This window comes from Berghia stephanieae, chromosome 4 (assembly GCF_034508935.2).
Source record: "Berghia stephanieae isolate SIO BIC M18660-M18661 chromosome 4, UCSD_Bste_1.3, whole genome shotgun sequence".
Taxonomy (NCBI): Eukaryota; Metazoa; Mollusca; class Gastropoda; order Nudibranchia; family Aeolidiidae; genus Berghia; species Berghia stephanieae.
In genome coordinates, this window is record NC_088363.1 from 63,804,187 (window position 1) to 63,824,642 (window position 20,456).

The window sequence follows — 20,456 nt, forward strand, 5'->3', positions numbered from 1 at the left end:
AGTATTTGTCAAGTCTATTTTTAAACGAATTCAAAACTTTTTGCGCTATACCATTTCATCAATCAAACGTTTCCAGACCTGAAAAACTCACACAATAAGATTATACGTTTTAATATATATCCTTTCCTTTTGTGGACATAAGTTTTATACTCTTCCCTCTTTCAACTGTTCATCCCGAGAAAAAGAGTGTCTTATTGATGTATTTGGAGAAAAAAAAACATATATTATGCATATTTTGCTAAGGAAGCCAAAGCATTTAGGTCTTGTCTTTTACAAACATAGTCAAGCGATGTTGAGTATGGGTAGTAACCTAATGAATGACAATAATTTTAAACTCTTGCCGTCATGTTGAACCATTGAAACAGGCGTGTTGCATTCGTTACTCATCTTGACTCAGGTGTAAAGGAGTATCTGCCTGTGAAGGATACTATAAATCTACCATTAAAAAGTTTCGACTAAGATGCAGGTGGCCAGTAATGAATAGAATAGAAATTCGGTTGCACAAGGTCTGCTAAAAGATATAGGCTAAATGAAGCATAGTAAAGCGCATTGAGCATAGTAAAATATTGGAAACTCGCTGTTTACTTTTATTTTATATCAAGATGATATTAATCTGACAGTAAAGACTAGGATTTGTCATTTGACAGATAAATATTAAACTACTCCCATATCTTTTACTTTGGTATGCATTATGTATATGTATACTGCCTGTGACCCACTAAGCGCTTTGATAGCTATTATTAGTGGACTGTATAGTAATAGTATTGTGTAAGATAGTATATTTCAAATTGAGAAACTAGGGACCGGGCACTGATGTAAGACAAAAATCTGAACAGGTGTGTATGAAACAGTGCCAGACAAAGCGAGGAAGAAAAAAGAAAATAAAAACTAACCAAAGAATCAGTCCTCCTCCACTGGGGAGCAAGATTGATTTTGTGGGATTTTTTTTCTCGTATTATACTTTCTTGCTTTGTCTGTTTCATACGCACCTTTTCGGATCTTTATAGTATATTTCAGCAGTGGGTCCTGAGTGGGGTTCCTGGCCTCCCATAGTGGGCAGGGACCCACGTAGTGCTGTGTCTTCTATCCCCCTATATCTGTTTTCCAAAATGATTTCTGTCTTTTACTTGGAATGCGATTACTTGGTTTTATCCTGGCCCTGGTCGGATACCCTGTCAAATGTATAGTTAGAATTTCTTTTGGGAGATGATATTTTTTTGTCTTGGAAATCATCTCTGTGCACTGTATTCTTATTCATTTTTTACATTTTTATGATTTGTAAACATTTGAGTGTGTTCCTCTTAGAGGGGACCTGTGTTTGTATCAGGATAAGACATATATGTGATCTTAAACTAAGTACATTGATAGTGTGCTCTTGGAATCTGCATCGGTTCCCTATTTGAACTAATTCTCCTTTGTCTTACTTATTCTTGGGTACTTTGATTGTAATTCTAGAACTTTTTTATAATCCCATATACTTCCTTTTTACTGGCGCTGATATGACCTAAATTTGTTGCAACGCCGTAAAACCCTTTAAAACAGAATAAAACAAACAGTATCGCGTCTTGTGTGGAACATCAATCCGAATTCTGAGGCATTCAAAAGTAGGGCAGGAGACTTGTTCAAGGCTTAAATGAATGCCAGCCTTCCGTTTAGTCCTCTTGTCTTCAAGATTCTCTGCTCTCGTCTTATCGAATGCATTATAAACTATAAACATTAGGAATTATATCTCATATAAAATTTTAGCTGTCATCTGACCGATGATAAAGAGGCGTTGAATTACGTTTGTCCTCCAATTGAAGGCTATAAGTAGTTAGATAATAGCTATGCTTATGACACAGTCGTGTTTAAGATAAAAAGTGCAATCAGTATAGCATTGCTATTGTCCTAAAATCGACAACGGAGTGTATATTCGCACTTACAGTACTAGTTTATTTAACCGAACTCATAAATACCTCCAACCTCTTCTTAAGGTAAACTTACTAACGGTGTATAGTGAAAATAATTGCTATACTGCCAACCTTTCCAGCCCCCCCCCCCCCAAAAAAAAAAACCAACAAATATGACGGTATAGCAAGATTTAATGTGTAGGCCCATGCTTACGAAGTAGACAATGCTTTATCTGATCGGCTACCTCAATACTTATATTTAATGTAAAGGAATTAAAAAGTTTGCATACATGTAATTTAAGGGTATTTATAAGAGCTGTTATCTTGATGACGGATCTATTACACGTTGACAATTGAAAAATCTTAAAATGTCCTCTCTTAACGTTTTTATAAAGCTATTTTAAACGAATCTATGCGGTGGAAAATCGCTATAAAATACACGACTTTTGGAATTTGTCCTATGTAGAGTTATATTGGTATTTAAAGGGGTAATGTATTGCTATTCCCTTAAACCCAGTCAGATAGAGTAAAAAGGCATTGTTCCAAGACAAACCTTTATGCCTGTTAACGCAACATTATCATAAAGTCAATAGTGCATGTCACTCTTGGAGAATCGAATCTTGTAAAGTCAAACAGTACACGGTATATTGACCTGCTTTCGTGTGGAGTACGGATTATAAACATGACACTATCCGTCCTTATCTATTACAGAATTGCAAAATATTTCCTTTCACATCTGATACATATTTTAGCAGTCATTCTTACCCTTATATTCGTATATTACGAAAGTTGTGAAGATTTAAAAGCGTTTGCAAGACGTTAGGTATTTTAGTGTCTTGAAAAGGAAGATGGTTCACAACAAAGACAGTTAGAAAGAGCATACTCTTTGCCTAGCCTATGACCATCAGAACTCTCAAATATTGGGAAACACCGAAACTGATCACCCAGAGAGATGATTAATTACATCCTCGCTTACAAAAACACCACCCAAAAAAGAAGCAAACAAAAAAAAAAAAACAAAAAAAAAAAACACACACACACACACACACACACACACACACGCACAGCGCGAGCGATCTTGCACAGTGAAAACAATCTGGAATAATGCCCAACTTTAGTTTGAATTACGAATAGTGAAAGTATTACTATTTGTCCTTACGTACGGCAACGACGGATGATGATATTCGTCCTTACGGACGACGATGTATTTCATGTGATCTGTAATCCAACTTGAAATTAATCTTTGCATTCTAAATAAGACAACTTCCAATGCAAACAGTCTTCAAGCTGTCATTATCTCAACGGTTGTTGTTGTTATTGTTGCTGTTGTTGTGTGTGTGTGAGACTCATCGCCTGAGAACAGTATTATGTCGGTGTGAAGCAGATACCTAAAACTGATTTTAAAGTTAAAATGACCAGAAATATGTCATTTTAGTTTTTATCACTTGAATAAACCATATCAATTGTCCTCATTGAAACGTATAAAAGTAACCCACGTCTCATATTTTTTTTACTCCATTTCAATTTTTTAGCATCTAAACAAGCCCAACATAATACCGTTTTAAGACGATGGGTCACATATATTATTGTTATAAGCTGGCTTGTATAGACCGATCTAAAAGTTTAAATAGTTATATACTTTTCCGACATCCCATAATGAGCAGGGAGGTCGCTTTCTGTCTTCTATACCCATATATCTGTTTTCCTCGTGCTTTTTGTCATTGTGAACAGTCAAATGTATAGTGTTTGGGGAGATATTTTACTGTCTTGCAAGTCATCTCTCTGTTACGCACTGTATTATTATTTTTTTTTTGGGAGGGGGGGGGGGTATAATAATATAATGATTTTTAGACATTTGAGTGTATTCCTCTTAGTCGAGACCTGTGCTTTTGTCAGGATGAGACCTTTAGGTGATCTCAGACTTAGTACACTGACAGTGTGCTCTTGGAATCTACATCTGTTCTCTATTTAACCCATTTCCCTTTGTCTTACTTATCTTTAAATACGTCGAAAGCGCCGTAAACCCCTTAAATACAAACAAAAATAAAGTTACATTATTTCTCTGGGTCTATTGACCTTCCATGGTGAGCAGGAGGTCACTTACTGTGTCTCCTATCCCCTTATATGGGTTTTCCGAGTTATTTTCTATCTTTGTCTCAGAGTGCGATAACTTGGTTTGTCCTGGCCCTGGTCGAAGTCCTTAACTGAGAAGGAAACAGTCAAATGTATAGTATTAATTTTTGGAGATTATATTTTCCCATTGTAACTCATCTCTCTGTTATGTATTGCAATATTGTTTTGTAAGCATTTAAGTGTATTCTTATACTTAGCCGGATTCTGTCCTTCTGTTTTTATGTATGGATGAGACTTTTAGGAGATCTCAAACTGAGCACACTGATGGTGGTGGGGTTCCCGGCCTCCCGTAGTGGGCAAGGAGGCACTTACTGCGTCTTCTATCCCTCTTTAGCTGTTTTCCAATTTGCCTTCTCTCTTTGTCTTAATATGAGATTACTTAAGTTTTGTCCTGACCTTGGCCGGAGTCCTTGGCTGGGAGGGAAACAGTGGATTATATACTTATAGTTTTGGGAGATTATTTTTGTTCCCTTGTAAATCATCTCTATATCATGTTGAACATATGATGTGTGAATACTTGAGTGTATTCCTCTTGGTGGGGACCTGTGCTTGTGACAGGATGAGACTTTTAGGTGATATCAAACTATGCACAATGTTAGAATGCGATTGGAATCTTCATATGTTCCCTATTTGTGCTATTTCCATTTGCGTTTCTTCTCTAGTGTGCTTTTAATCATAAATCTATAAGTTTTTTTACTATGCCATTTTCTTCCTTTTTACTGGCGCTGAAATCACCTAAATGTGTCGCAAGCGCCGTAAATGACTTAAAAACAAGCAAAAACAAAGAAGAATTCAATCAACCGCAATTTTTCATTTGAATATTAGTTTTGGCACCATGCCCGTATAACAAGAAATGAAGTGAGTAGAGAAGTGCGTGGGTACAATTAATAGACTCAAAACCCACGATCCGACTGTTACGGCACCTCCGCCTGGTCTAGAGATGGACGCTCCACAATCGACACCATCCACCACTTAAAAAAAAAAAAAGAAAATAAGGGTGGTTTCAAATGTAGTAACTATATTGAGTCCCTCTCGCGACTATATCTCGGAAATAATGAATATACTAAAAACTGCATCGGGTCTCTGTTACTATTCTCATATTATCCTGATATGCCACAAAGCGGAATTTATGGGATAAGTTTCCTATCATAATGAAACATTCTTAAATAAGGCATGCATTACCATTGTACACGAAAGGACCAAGGAAATTATATTCACTTTCATATGTCTTATGCTTGGCACTTTCCTTTCACAATGTCCCTTTCTTAGCGAATCATACCTCCCATAAAATTCTAGATCAAGAATTACTCATCTGTTTGACTAGTATCTTCCCAGTGCATATCATCTTTGAGACGAGTTTCTAGATAATTTATTTAATAATATACATAAGTGTGTGTGTGTGTGTGTGTGTGTGTGTCTGTGTGTTAGTGTATGTGTGTTTATGTGTAATCCTTTATGATCAAGGTCAAAGGAGCCTGTGTTCATCACGGTTTTGGTATAGCTAAATGTGACAGTAGCAATTACTAGTACTCTTGTTACAATATATCACAAAGTGCTTTTCCCAAGATTATATATATATATATATGTTAAGGACGGATAATGAGTCATAGAAATTTTAAGAAATTGATTGTATTCAAAATAATGAGAGGAACCACAAACTGGAATCGATTCAATGCAAGTACTACCACCTCAATGTCATACTTGCTAATCGCTAATCGGAAGGTTGAGGCACACCCCACGTGCTAAAAATCATGTCGTTCGTTTTCGATGGGATTTGACCAGCGACATCTATAGATATATATATGAAGTCCTAGGATTTGACGAAACGGATTTGATCTTTCGATAAAATCATCACAATGTCTCATCAATGCCATAATACACGCATCTTCATGTCAATTCTAAACACACTGCAAACGTTGGTGAATATTGGTCCTGTGGTTACCGAGCCTCAGTGTTACAAAATCCACTTTGCAAAATATACTACTACTACTACTACTACTACTACTACTACTACTACTACTACTACTACTACTACTACGACGACGACGACGACTACTACTACTACTGCTACTACTAATACTGCTACTACTAATAATATATATATATATATATATATATATATATAAATATATATTATATATATATATATATATATATATATATATATATATATATATATATATATATATATATATATATATACAGGTTCATCCCCTCCTTCCCAATAAAGACTTGTTTTCATTGCTGGCCAATTTTTTTTGAAACTTGCACACCAACCAAGGCCCGTTCTTATGAAGGCGGACTAACACTTACAGTTACAGACGTTAGTTAAAGACTTGAAAAAATTGCTTCTTATGTCAGCTGACCAATCACTGAAATCACGACCCCTTAACCTAACTTTTTGGTTACTTGTTTGACGAGTACTATATCGTTAGCCTCTGACTAAAAAGTGGGATAACTTCAATGTCAACAATGTGGCAGCCATTGTTGTGAGATTGAGATAGCTTCGATTAGGAAGGAAAATACGTCGGTAACGAATGATAGATGCACAAGTGTCCTGTTGTAAAAACTGTTAGAAAATCCGAGTGTCTACTTATACCAATAAAACTTATAAAACTTATATAGCGTTATAATTCCGAGACACCAAACTCTAAGCGCTTAAATTACAAATTACTTTGGCCGAAACATACGCATTCATTCACACAAGCACGCACACACAGACACACACACACGCGCGCGCACACATAACACAGCACAATACAATCTACTATAAGCGAAACAGATATGTTTTAAGCGAACGTTTAAAAATGGACAAAGATTCTTTTTCACGAATGCTCTGTGATAGGACGTTCCGAACAGAGGGTCCGAAAAGAGAAAAGGATCTCATTCCAGCATTTTTCCGTATTCGGGGGATACTTAGTTTGTTGGAATCACTGGCCGAACGTAAGGGGTTTTGAATATTTTTCAATTAGTTCCGAAAGGTAGGAAGGGGCAATACTTTCAAGACAACGATATACTAAAACACAAGCTTTGAATTTAATCCTTTTCTCAACAGGCAGCCAATGCAGGCCATGAAGCAGAGGTCGAGCAGAATCGCACCTACGCTTCATGAATATAAGTTAAGCAGCGCTGTTCTGGACAATCTGAATACGTCTCAGATTATATTGCGTAACGCGAAACAACCGAGTATCACAATAATCCAATTTCAATAGTACGAGAGACACAAACAGGTGTTTGGTCACATCCTCAGACATGAACCGTCTAATGGAAACAACTTTTTTTAGTTGGAAAAAGAGAGCTCTAACCAAGTTATTAACCTGATGCTCCATCTCTCTCCTCCTCCTGATGCTGCTGATGCTGTTGTTGCTGTCGTTGCACCTCCTTCAAATCTCAATCTTCCTTCTACTTATTGTTCTTCTCTTCCTCCAAATCCTCCTCGATCACCACCAGCACTAGATCTTTCTTCTACTTCTTCCCCCTGCTGCTCCCTCCTTTTTCTCCCTTCTTATTCTTCTTCAATATCCTCAATATACTCTTCATATTCCTCTCCATCGTCCTCCTCTTCTTTTTCTCCTTGGTATAATCAATTTTATTTCTCTACCCCCCCCCCCCCCACCTCCTTGCTGATGAGTTAATACGTCCATCGTTGGATATTTCCTGTGTCGTGTTACAACTTAAATTTAGACCTCACATCATCATAACGAAAATAATCATCAATATCACCAAGAGAACAACAACAACAACCACTGATACGGTACCTTTTCAAAAACGGTTAACAGGTCATCGGATAATTTAGCCATTAATCCAATTACGACAATAAATATTCATTTTTTTAAAAACATGGAACATTCAATCTCGTTGATTTTTAGCTCATCGCGTCATATGGCTTTGAGTCCCACCAAACGAGACGCAGAAAATCAACTTTAAATATCTAAATATATAATGAAAATTACAAAATTTGCTTGTTCTTATTTCGATAAATTATCTGTATTCATCTTGGTAATAAATATGTCATCGTTTTGAGTTAAAATTCAATGTTCTGTTTCTGGTTCACAACGGAGGATAACTTGTAAATTTGATCCATTCAATAGAGAGACTCTCAGCCTTCGGAGCCTACAGGCTAAGTATAGAGTGATGGGGGCTGCCTGAACCATGGGATCGTAAAAATACTAACAAAAAAAAAGGTGAAAATGGAAATCTTCGGATGGAAACAGTTCAATGCTGTTTCTATTCGAAGCCTTTCCATTTTTTCCTTTTATTTAGTATTTTAACCTACAAGATCGGACATCGGGATAATATTGGCGACTTATTAGAGACTATTGGCGAGAAAGTGATGAACATCTTGCAGAAATAGAGGAATTGCCAACTTACCGACGTCACTCGGGTCTTTGTTGTTATTTTTTGCCATCCCCGTTTATGAGTAATTCTCACTAAACTGTATTAACCAGACTATAAACGTTTAAGGTTTCACATAGTTTTGCATATTGGTCGGTCATACTTTCGGGTGGTAATGTTGTGGATTTCTTAGCCAAGCGCATACTATCTATACTGATCAGACATGATAATAAAGGGAACCTTTGAAAATATCAGGTTTCATTTGTTACTTCGCAATTTGCTTGAGCTGAACGCATTAAAAGGAAAATAACCTGAGTCAAATCACTTCAATAAAGTGCAAAATTTTCTTGCTCATAATTATAAAGGACTCCAGTCAGGGCCAGGACATAACCAAATAATCTAATTCCAAGACAAAGACAGAAAGCAATATGGAGCGATGCAAAGGTCTGTGCCAAGGACAGAAGAAGATGGAAGAGTGCTGTTGAGGCCATACGCTTCGCCAGGAGCCAAGAGGCATAAGTCAAGTAAGTCAATATGGAAAAAAGAATATAAAGGGGTAGAAGACAGCAAGTGACTTCCATGCCAACTATGAGAGGTCAATAAACTGAAGGAATTTCCACCAATCACATGAGCAACACAAAAGTGAGAACAGTAATAGAAACGATACAGATAGAACACATTAGAATGCCTCAAGATTTGTTCTCTAAAGGATTGACCAACAAGGTTATCCAACTTTCTTTTCTACAATAAGAATGTTATATTCAATTAATTTGACACTTAACGCATCTTAACGCATTTTTATCAGTTTACAAAAACTGAATTACGAAAAACAGCAATGGAAGACAGCCACAGAACATCTCTTCAGGCTTCCTTCATGCATTCTGCTTACACATGTATCACCCCTATAAGAGTTGAGCTCACTTGTGAATCCCAGAGTAGATTTGATATCAATAGAAATGATATTTGATTAGATGGTCCAAACAACTAACAACTCATTAAAATAATAAGTCCATAAATTTTTTATATTTTATTTATCCAATTATATCACATGCCCTTAACAAACCATTTGTATAACATTTGACCTAAATGAACTTTCAACTCAAGTGTATGACAATTATTTGAAAACAACGATAATGAATAACAAATTCATAGGCATCCGTGTGAAATGAAGAAATGAACGTCAAATACACATTTGTGTTAAAACAACAAATAAAATTGAAATAGTGAGATATAAAATTTATTGACTTGCTGACTTGCATTAGCCCAAAAATAATAAATAGCATGTTTATAACTAATATCAAATATGTCACACAAATATACAAAAAATATATATCTTATTGTTTTGACTGTGAACTCTCCTAGGTCATTAATTTCAGAGTAAAGGATAATGGGATAGGCGAAAGATTGTAGATCTGCACATACAAGCACACCAAAAATGTAAGACAAAACTAACTGATTCAAACAGAAAACAGAAGTAAATTGAATTAAGTAATTTGAAACGGCTAGGTAAAACATCAAAATATCCACCTGATTGATAAATTCGAATTGTTACAAAACATATCTATTGTAACATTAGCATGAATAAGACAATTTACAAGGGAAAAAAATCTTGTTTTTTTCTTGTCATTTTCACCAGGAAATTGAATCCAACTACAGTTGTTGATGTCCTTTAGAGTGATAAGATCAATGGAGCTTGGGGGAATATCCCAATATCTCTGGCATAAAAAGGGAAACTTCCACCAAAAGAGAAACTCCATCTATCGCATGGGAAACTGAGAAATCACTTTTCTTAAGGGCAAAACGTTAAGATCTCGAATCACCGTCTTGAACCCAAGGACCTAATTTAGGTTTGTGTTGTGAGTCCGAAACATGACGACTACACCATATATCAAGGAAAATCATTTCGACCATTGAATTCTCCACTGAGACACCAGTACAGGATCTGTCACATCAGCGAATGGATGGTATCTCTGATGTTGCACTTTTGCAATTTTTTGTTTCAATCAGTTCAAAATCTTTACTCACTCTCTATTGTGCTCCATTGTAAATAAATAAAAATTTAAAATCTTAACCATTCATTCACTCAATGCTGAAAAATTGCCAAGCTTCTTTATTCTTTTACAACAAAGAATCATTAGATTAGATCTGAACTTTTTACATATAGTAATAAATAAAATAAATAACATTAATAAAAGGTGATTCCAGAACGTAATGAAATGATAGAGACACTGAAATAAACTAAGTTCAAATTAATTAATTGAATTCAACATCTAATGATAATCAAGATTATCTAGTTCTTTTCTGTTAGGGAACCATTTTAGTTTACTTTTTTAACTTAATGGCATTTCAAACCTTAGAGAAGAAATATGGCACACAACATAAAGGACAGCTAGATAGACCTCTTGGGTCAAATAGTAGATCCCAGATTTATTCTGAAGTCATCCCAAGTCTCATAAAAACTGTAGGAATTAGATAATAAGTGAAAGAAAGAAAGGAGGCATTCAGATAACTTCACAGTGATTTCAGTGATGATTTTTTTAAAAAAAATGAGATTTTATGTTTAAGCGCTGTACAAGAAGGCCCAGCCAAACAACAGCACTGAACATGTAGGATGAGATATGACACCTCTAAGGCCCACTTACACATTTTATTGACAGCGACGAAGTTGTTACCAGCCAGGTTCAGGTAATGATTTTAAACTCGAGACTTATGGTGACTGAATGTGAGTAATGAGTCATTTCAAAGGACTCAACTTCGAGTCACTCACAGTGGGTTTCAAACCACAGACCGAACGAAGGGGAATGTCATACCTCAGGACCACAAAGCCACAAATTAAAATTCACACAAAAATACAAACATATTATGTTGCCTCCCTTATGTTTTCAGCTGGGAAAAACCAACTTGTCTCATTCAAGCACGATGTGTACAAAAAGTAGCATAAATAATGGTTAGACTGGCTTGGCAGTATGGTTTTGACCTTGTAACCAGGAGGGAGCGATTTAGGCACATACCTGCAGTTCTGTGAAGCTTTGAATGAATCATCTCACCCTAGCTTATTGCATGCTCCAAAAAGAAAATCTCTCTCACAGAGATGAAAAAATATACCAACAGAAAAATATATTTAAAACACAAGCATTCATTGATAAAGACACTTAAGAAATTCTGACAGTTCTGAGAAATTTACTTGTCACAGGAGGAAATAATTATTGTGATTCAGAGCCATAACCTTCAGTATTGAAGCTGCAACAGTTTGGATTGGATTGGATTGAAAGAAGGAAAAAAGAAAACGATTCCCTGAGCGTAAACTTACTAACAGTCTCCAGACTACAAATAGAAAATATTGCTACCAAATCATGTCAAATGCATACTTTCTCTGAAAACCATAAATTAACTTGTGCCAATAAGTTAAGTACAACATGAAATAAAAGAAAACAAAAGATAAAACGAGTAGACAATTAAAATTTCCATCACTATCACATTGATCCAATTGTTTTATAATGTAAAAATCATGGAACAATTTCAAAATACAATCTCATGTATAATGTAATAGAATTGGGGTTATTATCACTTAAGGGGAAAATAAGCTTACTTAACCTAAAAGTCATGTAATCATGCAATCAGTGAGATGCCCTTACATAATAGGAAGAAAACATTATAGTGTCTCCAAATTCTGATATTTTAAAAGACAGTAACTACAAATTTTGCCGATTGTGATAAGCAACATTGATAGTGCAATTTAGTGTTAAACGGTACAAGTATTAAAAAAAAAATTTGGTTCTCCTAAACAGTTGCCAAAAGGTAGTTATGATCTTTAAAAATAAGCTTACTCAGCTCTTTACTTTACTGAGCTTTGTTAAGCGTAAAAAGCTTTTACTGTACTTGGAAATACAGAAAGACTGCCATTGCCGCGACCACTGAGACAGCAGAAATAATTGCCATTTTATATTGCTGCCATATAGACTCTTCAGCCAAATCCTCACGTTGCTTCCTAGTTCTCTTTTTCCTACCCTTCATCATACGTTCAAACTCCTCCATTTCCTTTTCTGCTTTTCTCTTTTCCTCCTCTTGTTGTTTCTCATCAACATTATCCTTCAGTTTCTGTAAAGTGAAAAAATTGAACAATAAATGATTACAGTGGACCATAAAAAAATAAATCATGATCATCATCAAGTGCCAGGCCTGTTGCAGACATCGGCGATCATGTCCCTCCAACCATATCTGTCCTCAGATCTTCTCAATAGCTCGATTCCTGTTCCTCCTCCACCAATCCATCTGTTCAGATTGTCAATGTAATCTATCCTCTGTCTCCCTCTTCTTTTCTTCCCAGCAACTTTACCCGTAAGTACAATCTTTCAATACCGGTTTTTTCTGTAAATACATCCGAGAAATTTTAACTGTCTTTTTCTGATGGTGTTTACCAAAGTTGGTCGTAATCCAATTTCTTTTAATACCTCCTTGTTTTTTATTTTATCTTTCCATGAGATTCTAAGAATGCGTCTATAAAACCAAATTTCGGCTGCAGTTATTCTACGTTCACATTCTTTGTTAATCTTCCAACATTCGCTGCCATAAAGAAGCACAAACCACACGTATGATTTCATTATCCGGAGTTTTGTTGCCATCTCAATGTTGTGGTTGTTCATGATTTGCTTTAATTGATTATATGTGTTCTTTGCTAAAGCAATTCTTCTTTTAATTTCATGGGTGGATCTACCATCAGATGTAATAATGTATCCCAAATATGTAAAACTTTCAACTCTCCTGATCTCATCGTTTTGATAGGATAATTTGGTTTAACATTATTTCTGCTTCAAAGCATACATTCTGTTTTTTTCACATTGAGTTCTAACCCCATATCTTCGCTATGTTTGGCCACATTATTGAGTAGTTGTTGTAACTCTTTTTCTGATTCTGCGATTAGAGCAGTGTCATCCGCATATCTTAGATTGTTGATGATATGTCCCCCTATATTCACTCCTGCCTTCAGTTGTATTTTACGTAGAATGAACTCGCTGTAGATGTTAAAAAGGTCGGGAGAAAGGACACATCCTTGCCTCACACCTCGCTGTATGTGTGTGTACTCGCTGACCTCACTATCAATTCGAGCAATCGCTTTTTGCTCCCAGTAAATATTTCTAACGAGTCGAATGTCTTTGCCATCTATATCCAACTTCTGCAGAATGTCAATAACTCTTTCATATTTTACACGGTCAAAGGCCTTTTTGTAATCAATAAAACATTTATACACATCTTTTTGCATTTCAAGATAGCGATCTATAAATGTTGTTAAAAAAATAAATACAGACAAATTTAAGAATTAAACATTGCTTAGTCAGCAGAGCTGATTTATTGGAAAATTCCATCTGACAGATTATTTTCTATATAATGAATGCAAAACAGTTAAGTGGAACAATTTCAGATCCTAAAATCAAAGTTTTATTTATAAATTAATTATATATTGGCCAAGTTGGCCCATTTTTAAAAAAATGTCAGTATATACTGATTCTATCTATAAAATATAACAGATCTGAAGTGTCCCATTACGAAAAAAAATTCAAAAAGACTATAATAATACACAAAATTCCAAATTTACCTTTTTGGCAGCCTCACACTTGTCGTCACAATCTGGCTTGCCTAATGTATCCTTCTCCTTGCACAAAATCACTTTGCTGATTCGCTTACATCGACACTTAACTGTCACTTTCTTACTGCAGTTTCCAACATTTGGACAAGGACCAGGATGGCAGGTCTGTCCACAAGGGTGACCACAAGGAAACTGAAAATGTGAACCAAATTTCTTTAAAGTAAATAAATAAATATAAAAATATATAAAGAAATTAATTAATTAAGAAATAAATAAATTCATTCATTCCTTTATTTTAATTACTATAACATAACAAAGCTAAAGTTAATTTAGGATTGTTACTTTTAAATGCCTTTGCTATGAAGAATACAAAGTGATTTATCAATAATATCATTAATGAATCATTAAAACAATGAGTAAGAAAACATTACTGGTCATATTGAAATCTTAGATAATACAACTCTTGGTTGATCACAGTTTTTAAACTATCCAGAGGACAGGCATACCTTGTTTCAAATTTAATATCATTCCACAATTGTTTGTTTTTTTCTAACATTAGAATAACATCTGGATAAGTTAAATTTATCTACTCTTGTAAATGTTGCAGTCGAGAAAGTGATAAATTAAATAAAAATGCGGCTATGTGGTCTAGTAGTATGACACTCGCTTTTGGATCGGAAGGTCCTGGGTTCGAGCCTCGTTCGGCACATAGTTGAGTCCTTGGAAAAGGCTCTTTACTCACATTCTCTCACTGTACTCAGGTGTAAAATGAGTACCTGGCCATTAACAGCATTGTTTCTGTCCGAAAAAATTGTAATATCGCCTAACGGGCATCATGTCCCGCCCTACATGTCAAGCGTTGCTGTTGGCCAGGGACCCCTTGTAAAGTGCTTTGAGCATGTTTAGTGGATATTGCACTATATAAAAGCTCAATTTTATTTTTTTAAAAGCTCAATAAATTATGATGAATCAATACTATCTATCCTGTATATCAGTCTATAAATTTGAATCAAGTCACCACGAATTCTTCTGTACTTTGAACTAATTAATTAATTAAATTCTGTGTATAGAATTCTTAAGAAGTAAACTGGACAAAAGAGGTCGGGAATATTGTCTTTTTAAAAATAGCAAACGAAATTGAATATGGTTGGATACATTATAAAAAAAGTGAAAGGCTAAAAATGATATGATGCCTTTTCTCAAATGCCATTCTTGTTACACATGACAGTTGACTTGAAATATAACTTTAACACTACAATATAATATCAGGAATGTTTTAATGATGTTATGACAATATACTACCAATTAAGAAAAATAAATACAGGACTTCCTGAGTTTTAAGCAAATATTTTGTCACTAAACTAATTTTTTTTTAATGTTAATTTTTGAGTTCTTATCTGAGTATATTTTAGTAAACTGTGTTTTAAAATGTATATGTTAATTATATGCTTTTATGAGCTCTAACAGTAGGCAGATCATTATTTTAAGGCTTCTTTATTTTTACCATTAATGTAAAAATTTAATCTATCAAGAATATGATGATAATATAAATCTGTAAAGAACTCTCCATACAGAAGCATTTCAAAGTGAAAAACATAGATTCATTTAAGGATAGAGGTTTCAACAAAATAATTTGAACACATATTCTTTTATAGTAAATGTTAGTCTTTAAAATGATTTTCTTTTTGTGGTGGAAGTAATGAATATGTATAATTGGTTCCATGTTGTATTTTTTTTCCTTCTATAATTCATGGTTTTGGATTCTACAATTTTTAAGAATCTTCAAAACAATAGAACAAACCTCTTTAACACATTGTCCACCACAGATTTTTAAAGTCTCCCTTTCAGCTTCTGAAGCTAGTGTCCATGTTTGGCACTCAATGTACTTGACCATCCTGGAGCAATGGCATCTCATACTTAATCTGTACGTGCAAGGATCACAGGGTGGTTGGTGGCATCCCTTCAGGCATGGATGTTTACACCAAACAGGACGAGGAGCTATACAATCTCTTGAACATTGAACACACTCCTCCCCTGCCTGATGAAAAAATAAAGATAACCGATTTTAATAATAATAATAATAATAATGATGATGATGATGATGATGATGATGATGATGATGATGATGATGATGATGATAACAATAATAATATATACATAGATATATTATTATGATTATTATTATTATTATTATTATTATTATTATTATTATTATTATTATTATTATTATTATTATTATTATTATTATTATTTATTATCATTATTATTAATAATAATTTTAATATTATTATTTATTTTTTTTCATTAATAACATTCTTTTGGACTGCCAAAAAGATCCATTGTGAGTCGATAGCTCAACCAACTGTGTGCATTGATATGAACTAGTATAAAAAATAGTGCAAATGTGTGTAATCCCTCTACTTCTCTAACCAAAGAACCTATAGAAACAAAGAATGATTCTTTTTATCTTACAATAGACTAATCATTCTAAAATGTTCAAATTTTATAGAAATTATCATCTTATTATTATCAAAAGCACTCAGCTTGGGACTGTAGACCAAGAGCTGTAATACTGCTGTGAACAGCACAACGTTGACACATAAGAAAGTGCTCCTTACTCACATTTTCTTACCAAAACTAGGTGTGAAATGAATGCCTGGATGTTAGCAGCATTGTCTCTATCACAAAGAAATTGCAATAGTGTCGTTTAGACTGCATGTTTTATCATACAAGTTCAGTGTCCCTGTGGCCAGGGAACTCTTGAAAAACGACCTAAGCACATTAACTCTCTCCTTACCAACCATTTTCAGTATTTTCCCAAAATGGCAGGCTTACCAAGCAGAAAAATTGATTTTTTAAACTCAAACAATCTCACTACAAAACAACTTTATGTTCTTTTTAATTAAACAAATATCATTGTGATGTGCAAAATAAATCTGAATTTTAAAAAATGTATATTGTGTCGGAACAAATGTGACGATTTTGCTGTAGGTGGTAAGGAGAGGGTAATGGTAATTGCATGTTATAGTAAAAAACTCTCATCATAGTTAATTCAGAAATTCTTTCCTTTCTATGAGCTTGAATAAAAAAAAAATTGAGAAAAGAATAGAAATGTATTTAACTCACGCTGGTATCATCTTCTGTACCAGTAACAACATGACATTCAAGATCACACTTATGATTACCACAGGTCAAATGACGACCACATTTGCGTCCACATGAGTGTGGCTTCACACGGTGGCATGGAATGTTGCTGGGCTGAAAAAGAAAAAGTTTCATCAAATGTCATTTATTTAGAAAATTTACAAATCATGGCATAATTGTTTCACACAACGATCTCAACAAAGATAATGATAATGATAAAAAAAAAAAAATTTAATGAAAGATTAATTATTCATTTAGAAGAGTGGTGACTTTAATTTTATGACCTTTATGGACCTCAAGACATCTAAAAGGTCTAATTCTGGAACAAAAAAACCCACAAAATCACATGATAAAAGAGTTTGAAGAGACAATCAAAGGTGTGAAACAGTTTAGAATTGTCCAAAGGCGAAAGATTCAATTGTTCTAAGAGGATCTCTACCCGCATAATAGTGGGTGGATTAAACAATGTGTACAGCATTCTGTTTGCATAGTCTGGTTTGATACACGATTAAACTGGATTTTTTTCAGGCCCAATCCAGCAGTGAATGACAGCTGGGTCAGATATATCTGTCAGATAGTACTTTACATTTGACAAATGTCCTATGGAACAAGATTGCCAGCTAAATGTTTTGAAACCTGAAATTTCAGATTGATCTAACATTATGAATCATATAGAGGCCAACAAAATTTTAACAGAATCACAACATGGTTTTAGGTAAAAAAGGTCATGTGAAACACAACTGATCACAACAATCAATGACCTAGCATAAAACATAACTAAAAATTTACAAACTGATGCTATTTTGTTAGACTTCAGCAAAGCTTTCAACATAGTCCATCATTATACATTGGCACTGAAATTATGTAGATATTGAATACAAAACAAAACAACCAATAGATAATGTCCCTCTTGACCAATCAAAGACAGGTATTTGTCGTGGATGGTGAGTCATCAGAGTCAGCCAAAGTTGTGTCAGGTGTTCTTCAGGACACAGTTTTTAATCTACAGTAATGACATAATGAAAGACTTACACCAGGAACCCAACTGAGATTGTTTGCAGATGACAACCTTCTATATGGACAATAAGAACTGAATGTGACACAGAAATTCTTCAAGCCGATCTAGATAGTTTACAATGCTGGGAAATAGAAAATAGTATGGAATTCCATCCTCAGAAATGCCAGGTTCTAAACTTCACAAACAACAGGAAAATCATACATTCAGCATACACAATACATAATATTGCACTAGAAGAAGTGAGAAAGGCGAAATATCTAAGAGTAACAATAACAAACTAAATCGGAAAGACCATGTTACAAGCAAATGTAAAAAAGCAAATTCTACCTTAGGCTTCTTCAGAAGAAACTTATACGACAGCAGGGGTGAAATAAAATTAAAGTGCTCCAAAGCCTTTGATAGACCTACACTAGAAAAAAGAACTTAGAAAGTCTCGATTCATACCACCGCAAAACGTCGCATAATCGGAATCTATTGACCAGAGACAATTACAAATACTGATCTCTATGAAAAAACCAGGGTCCAATGCTTGAGTACAATAATAAAAGAACAGCGATGGAGGCTATTTGGTCACATCTTACATCGAGAATATAACATCCCAGCCCAAAGTGCAATGACAGAATATTTCCTTCATGGCAACAAATATGTAGGGAGACCACCAACATCAATAGTAACAATCCTGAACCAGGACCTCTCTACATATCAGAAATTTCTGGATTCAGATGAGGCCGAATTAATCCCTGAAGAACTAAGAAATACTGCAGTGCCCTCCTTACTAAAGACACAACAAGATCTTGACAGACTCAAAACTCTGGCCCAGGACCGCACCAATGGAAACAATTAACAACATGGATGGAGAGAGCACCTATACTTATTGACCATGACTGAATCACACGATTCTCAGCAAGCGTCATTCGGACTGAGAAGCTTACTACTTACTTACACTAGAATATTGTAGCTCTGTCTGGGACCTTCACCACAAATCAGAAATCCAAGAAATCGAAGAAGAAGAAAAATAAGAGGAAGAGTCGATCATTCAAGCATGAAAACCGTTTTCATTTCAAAGATAATTACTTACTGTAAGTATTATTACTTCTAAACTCTTTAATTGTAACTTACAAAGTTATAAAAACAGGAATTCTGGCATAAACTGGTAAACTGGTACATAAATAACTGTTAATGTTCATGTAGTTGCCTCACTTGGCCTTTTCATAGAAAGATGGATGCTCAATACAGTTCTGATTAGTTTTGCTTTTTGTTGTTTGTTTTTTTAATCATCTCCTTGACATTATATTATTATTATTATTATTATTATTATTATTATTATTATTATTATTATTATTATTATTATTATTATTATTATTATTATTATTATTTTATTATTATTATTATTATTATTACTATTATTATTATTATTATTATTATTATTATTATTATTATTATTATTATTATTATTATTATAATCATTATTATCATTATTATTATTATTGTTATTATTATTATTATTATTATTATTATTATTATTATTATTATTATTATTATTATTATTATTATTATTATTATTATTATCATCATCATTGTCCCCATAGTAGTCATGATCATCACAGCCATCATCATATGGTGATTATTTCTTTTGTTATTAACCATTCATGCTTCTTTCTCTGCTGTGAAGTAGTTTGTTTCTACTTGATTGATTGATGAATTATACTCAACAGTCAATAGAGCATGTATGTGGTTGTGTGTGCATGTGTATGTAGCCTACATGAGTGTCGGGTGTACACGTGTATATGTCCACTATATTATAATTGTATTTTATATTGGCATCAATGTGAACTGAAATGAATTTCTATTTCTTTGGACAATAAATTCCAATTATTACATTACAATTGTGCACTTTGTTCAGTTGAAAGGTAAGAATGTATCAATTATAATTTAGCTCTTTTTTCTCACTGAACTTGTGATGTAGTTTAAAATATACGTATGTGAAAATATATCTTCACTATCATTTTTTGTGAATTCTTATATTATTCTTTCGTTCTTTTATGAATTCTCTTTATCCATAATCAATATCTTTGGGCGGATTGAAGGCAAATAGGCTACTCATTTGCTTTACCTTCTCTCTTTTCATTAGTCGGCTGAGAAACTGGGATATTCAACAGATGTTAAACTTTTTATTCTGCTGTACCAAATACCAAGATATTGTAAGATAAAATTTGACAAAATGGATCTCAGTGCATGTGGTCAAGTATCTATACTTCAAGGTGCAAAATATTGAGCTCTGAGAGAGTTATGAAATCATATTCCCCAATTTAACAAAGGACTGAAATCTCTAAGAATCGCTTTTATTGAAATA

At 34.1% G+C, this 20,456-nt stretch overlaps 1 protein-coding gene across 2 annotated transcripts in view; it reads right to left on the reverse strand.

Moving 5' to 3' along the window:
- Positions 1-9,358: 9,358 nt before the first annotated feature.
- The window catches only part of LOC144971008 (NF-X1-type zinc finger protein NFXL1-like), a 47,313-nt gene continuing 36,215 nt past the window's right edge, over positions 9,359-20,456 (reverse strand). For both annotated transcript variants that reach the window (XM_078911289.1, XM_078911290.1), the window contains exons 16-19: positions 17,068-17,199; positions 15,743-15,979; positions 13,951-14,133; positions 9,359-12,455 (exon numbers count right to left, since the gene is read on the reverse strand). In XM_078911289.1, the coding sequence (XP_078767415.1) occupies positions 12,228-12,455; positions 13,951-14,133; positions 15,743-15,979; positions 17,068-17,199 (780 nt within the window). In that variant the 3' untranslated portion in view covers positions 9,359-12,227. The remainder of the gene's footprint in view (positions 12,456-13,950; positions 14,134-15,742; positions 15,980-17,067; positions 17,200-20,456) is intronic.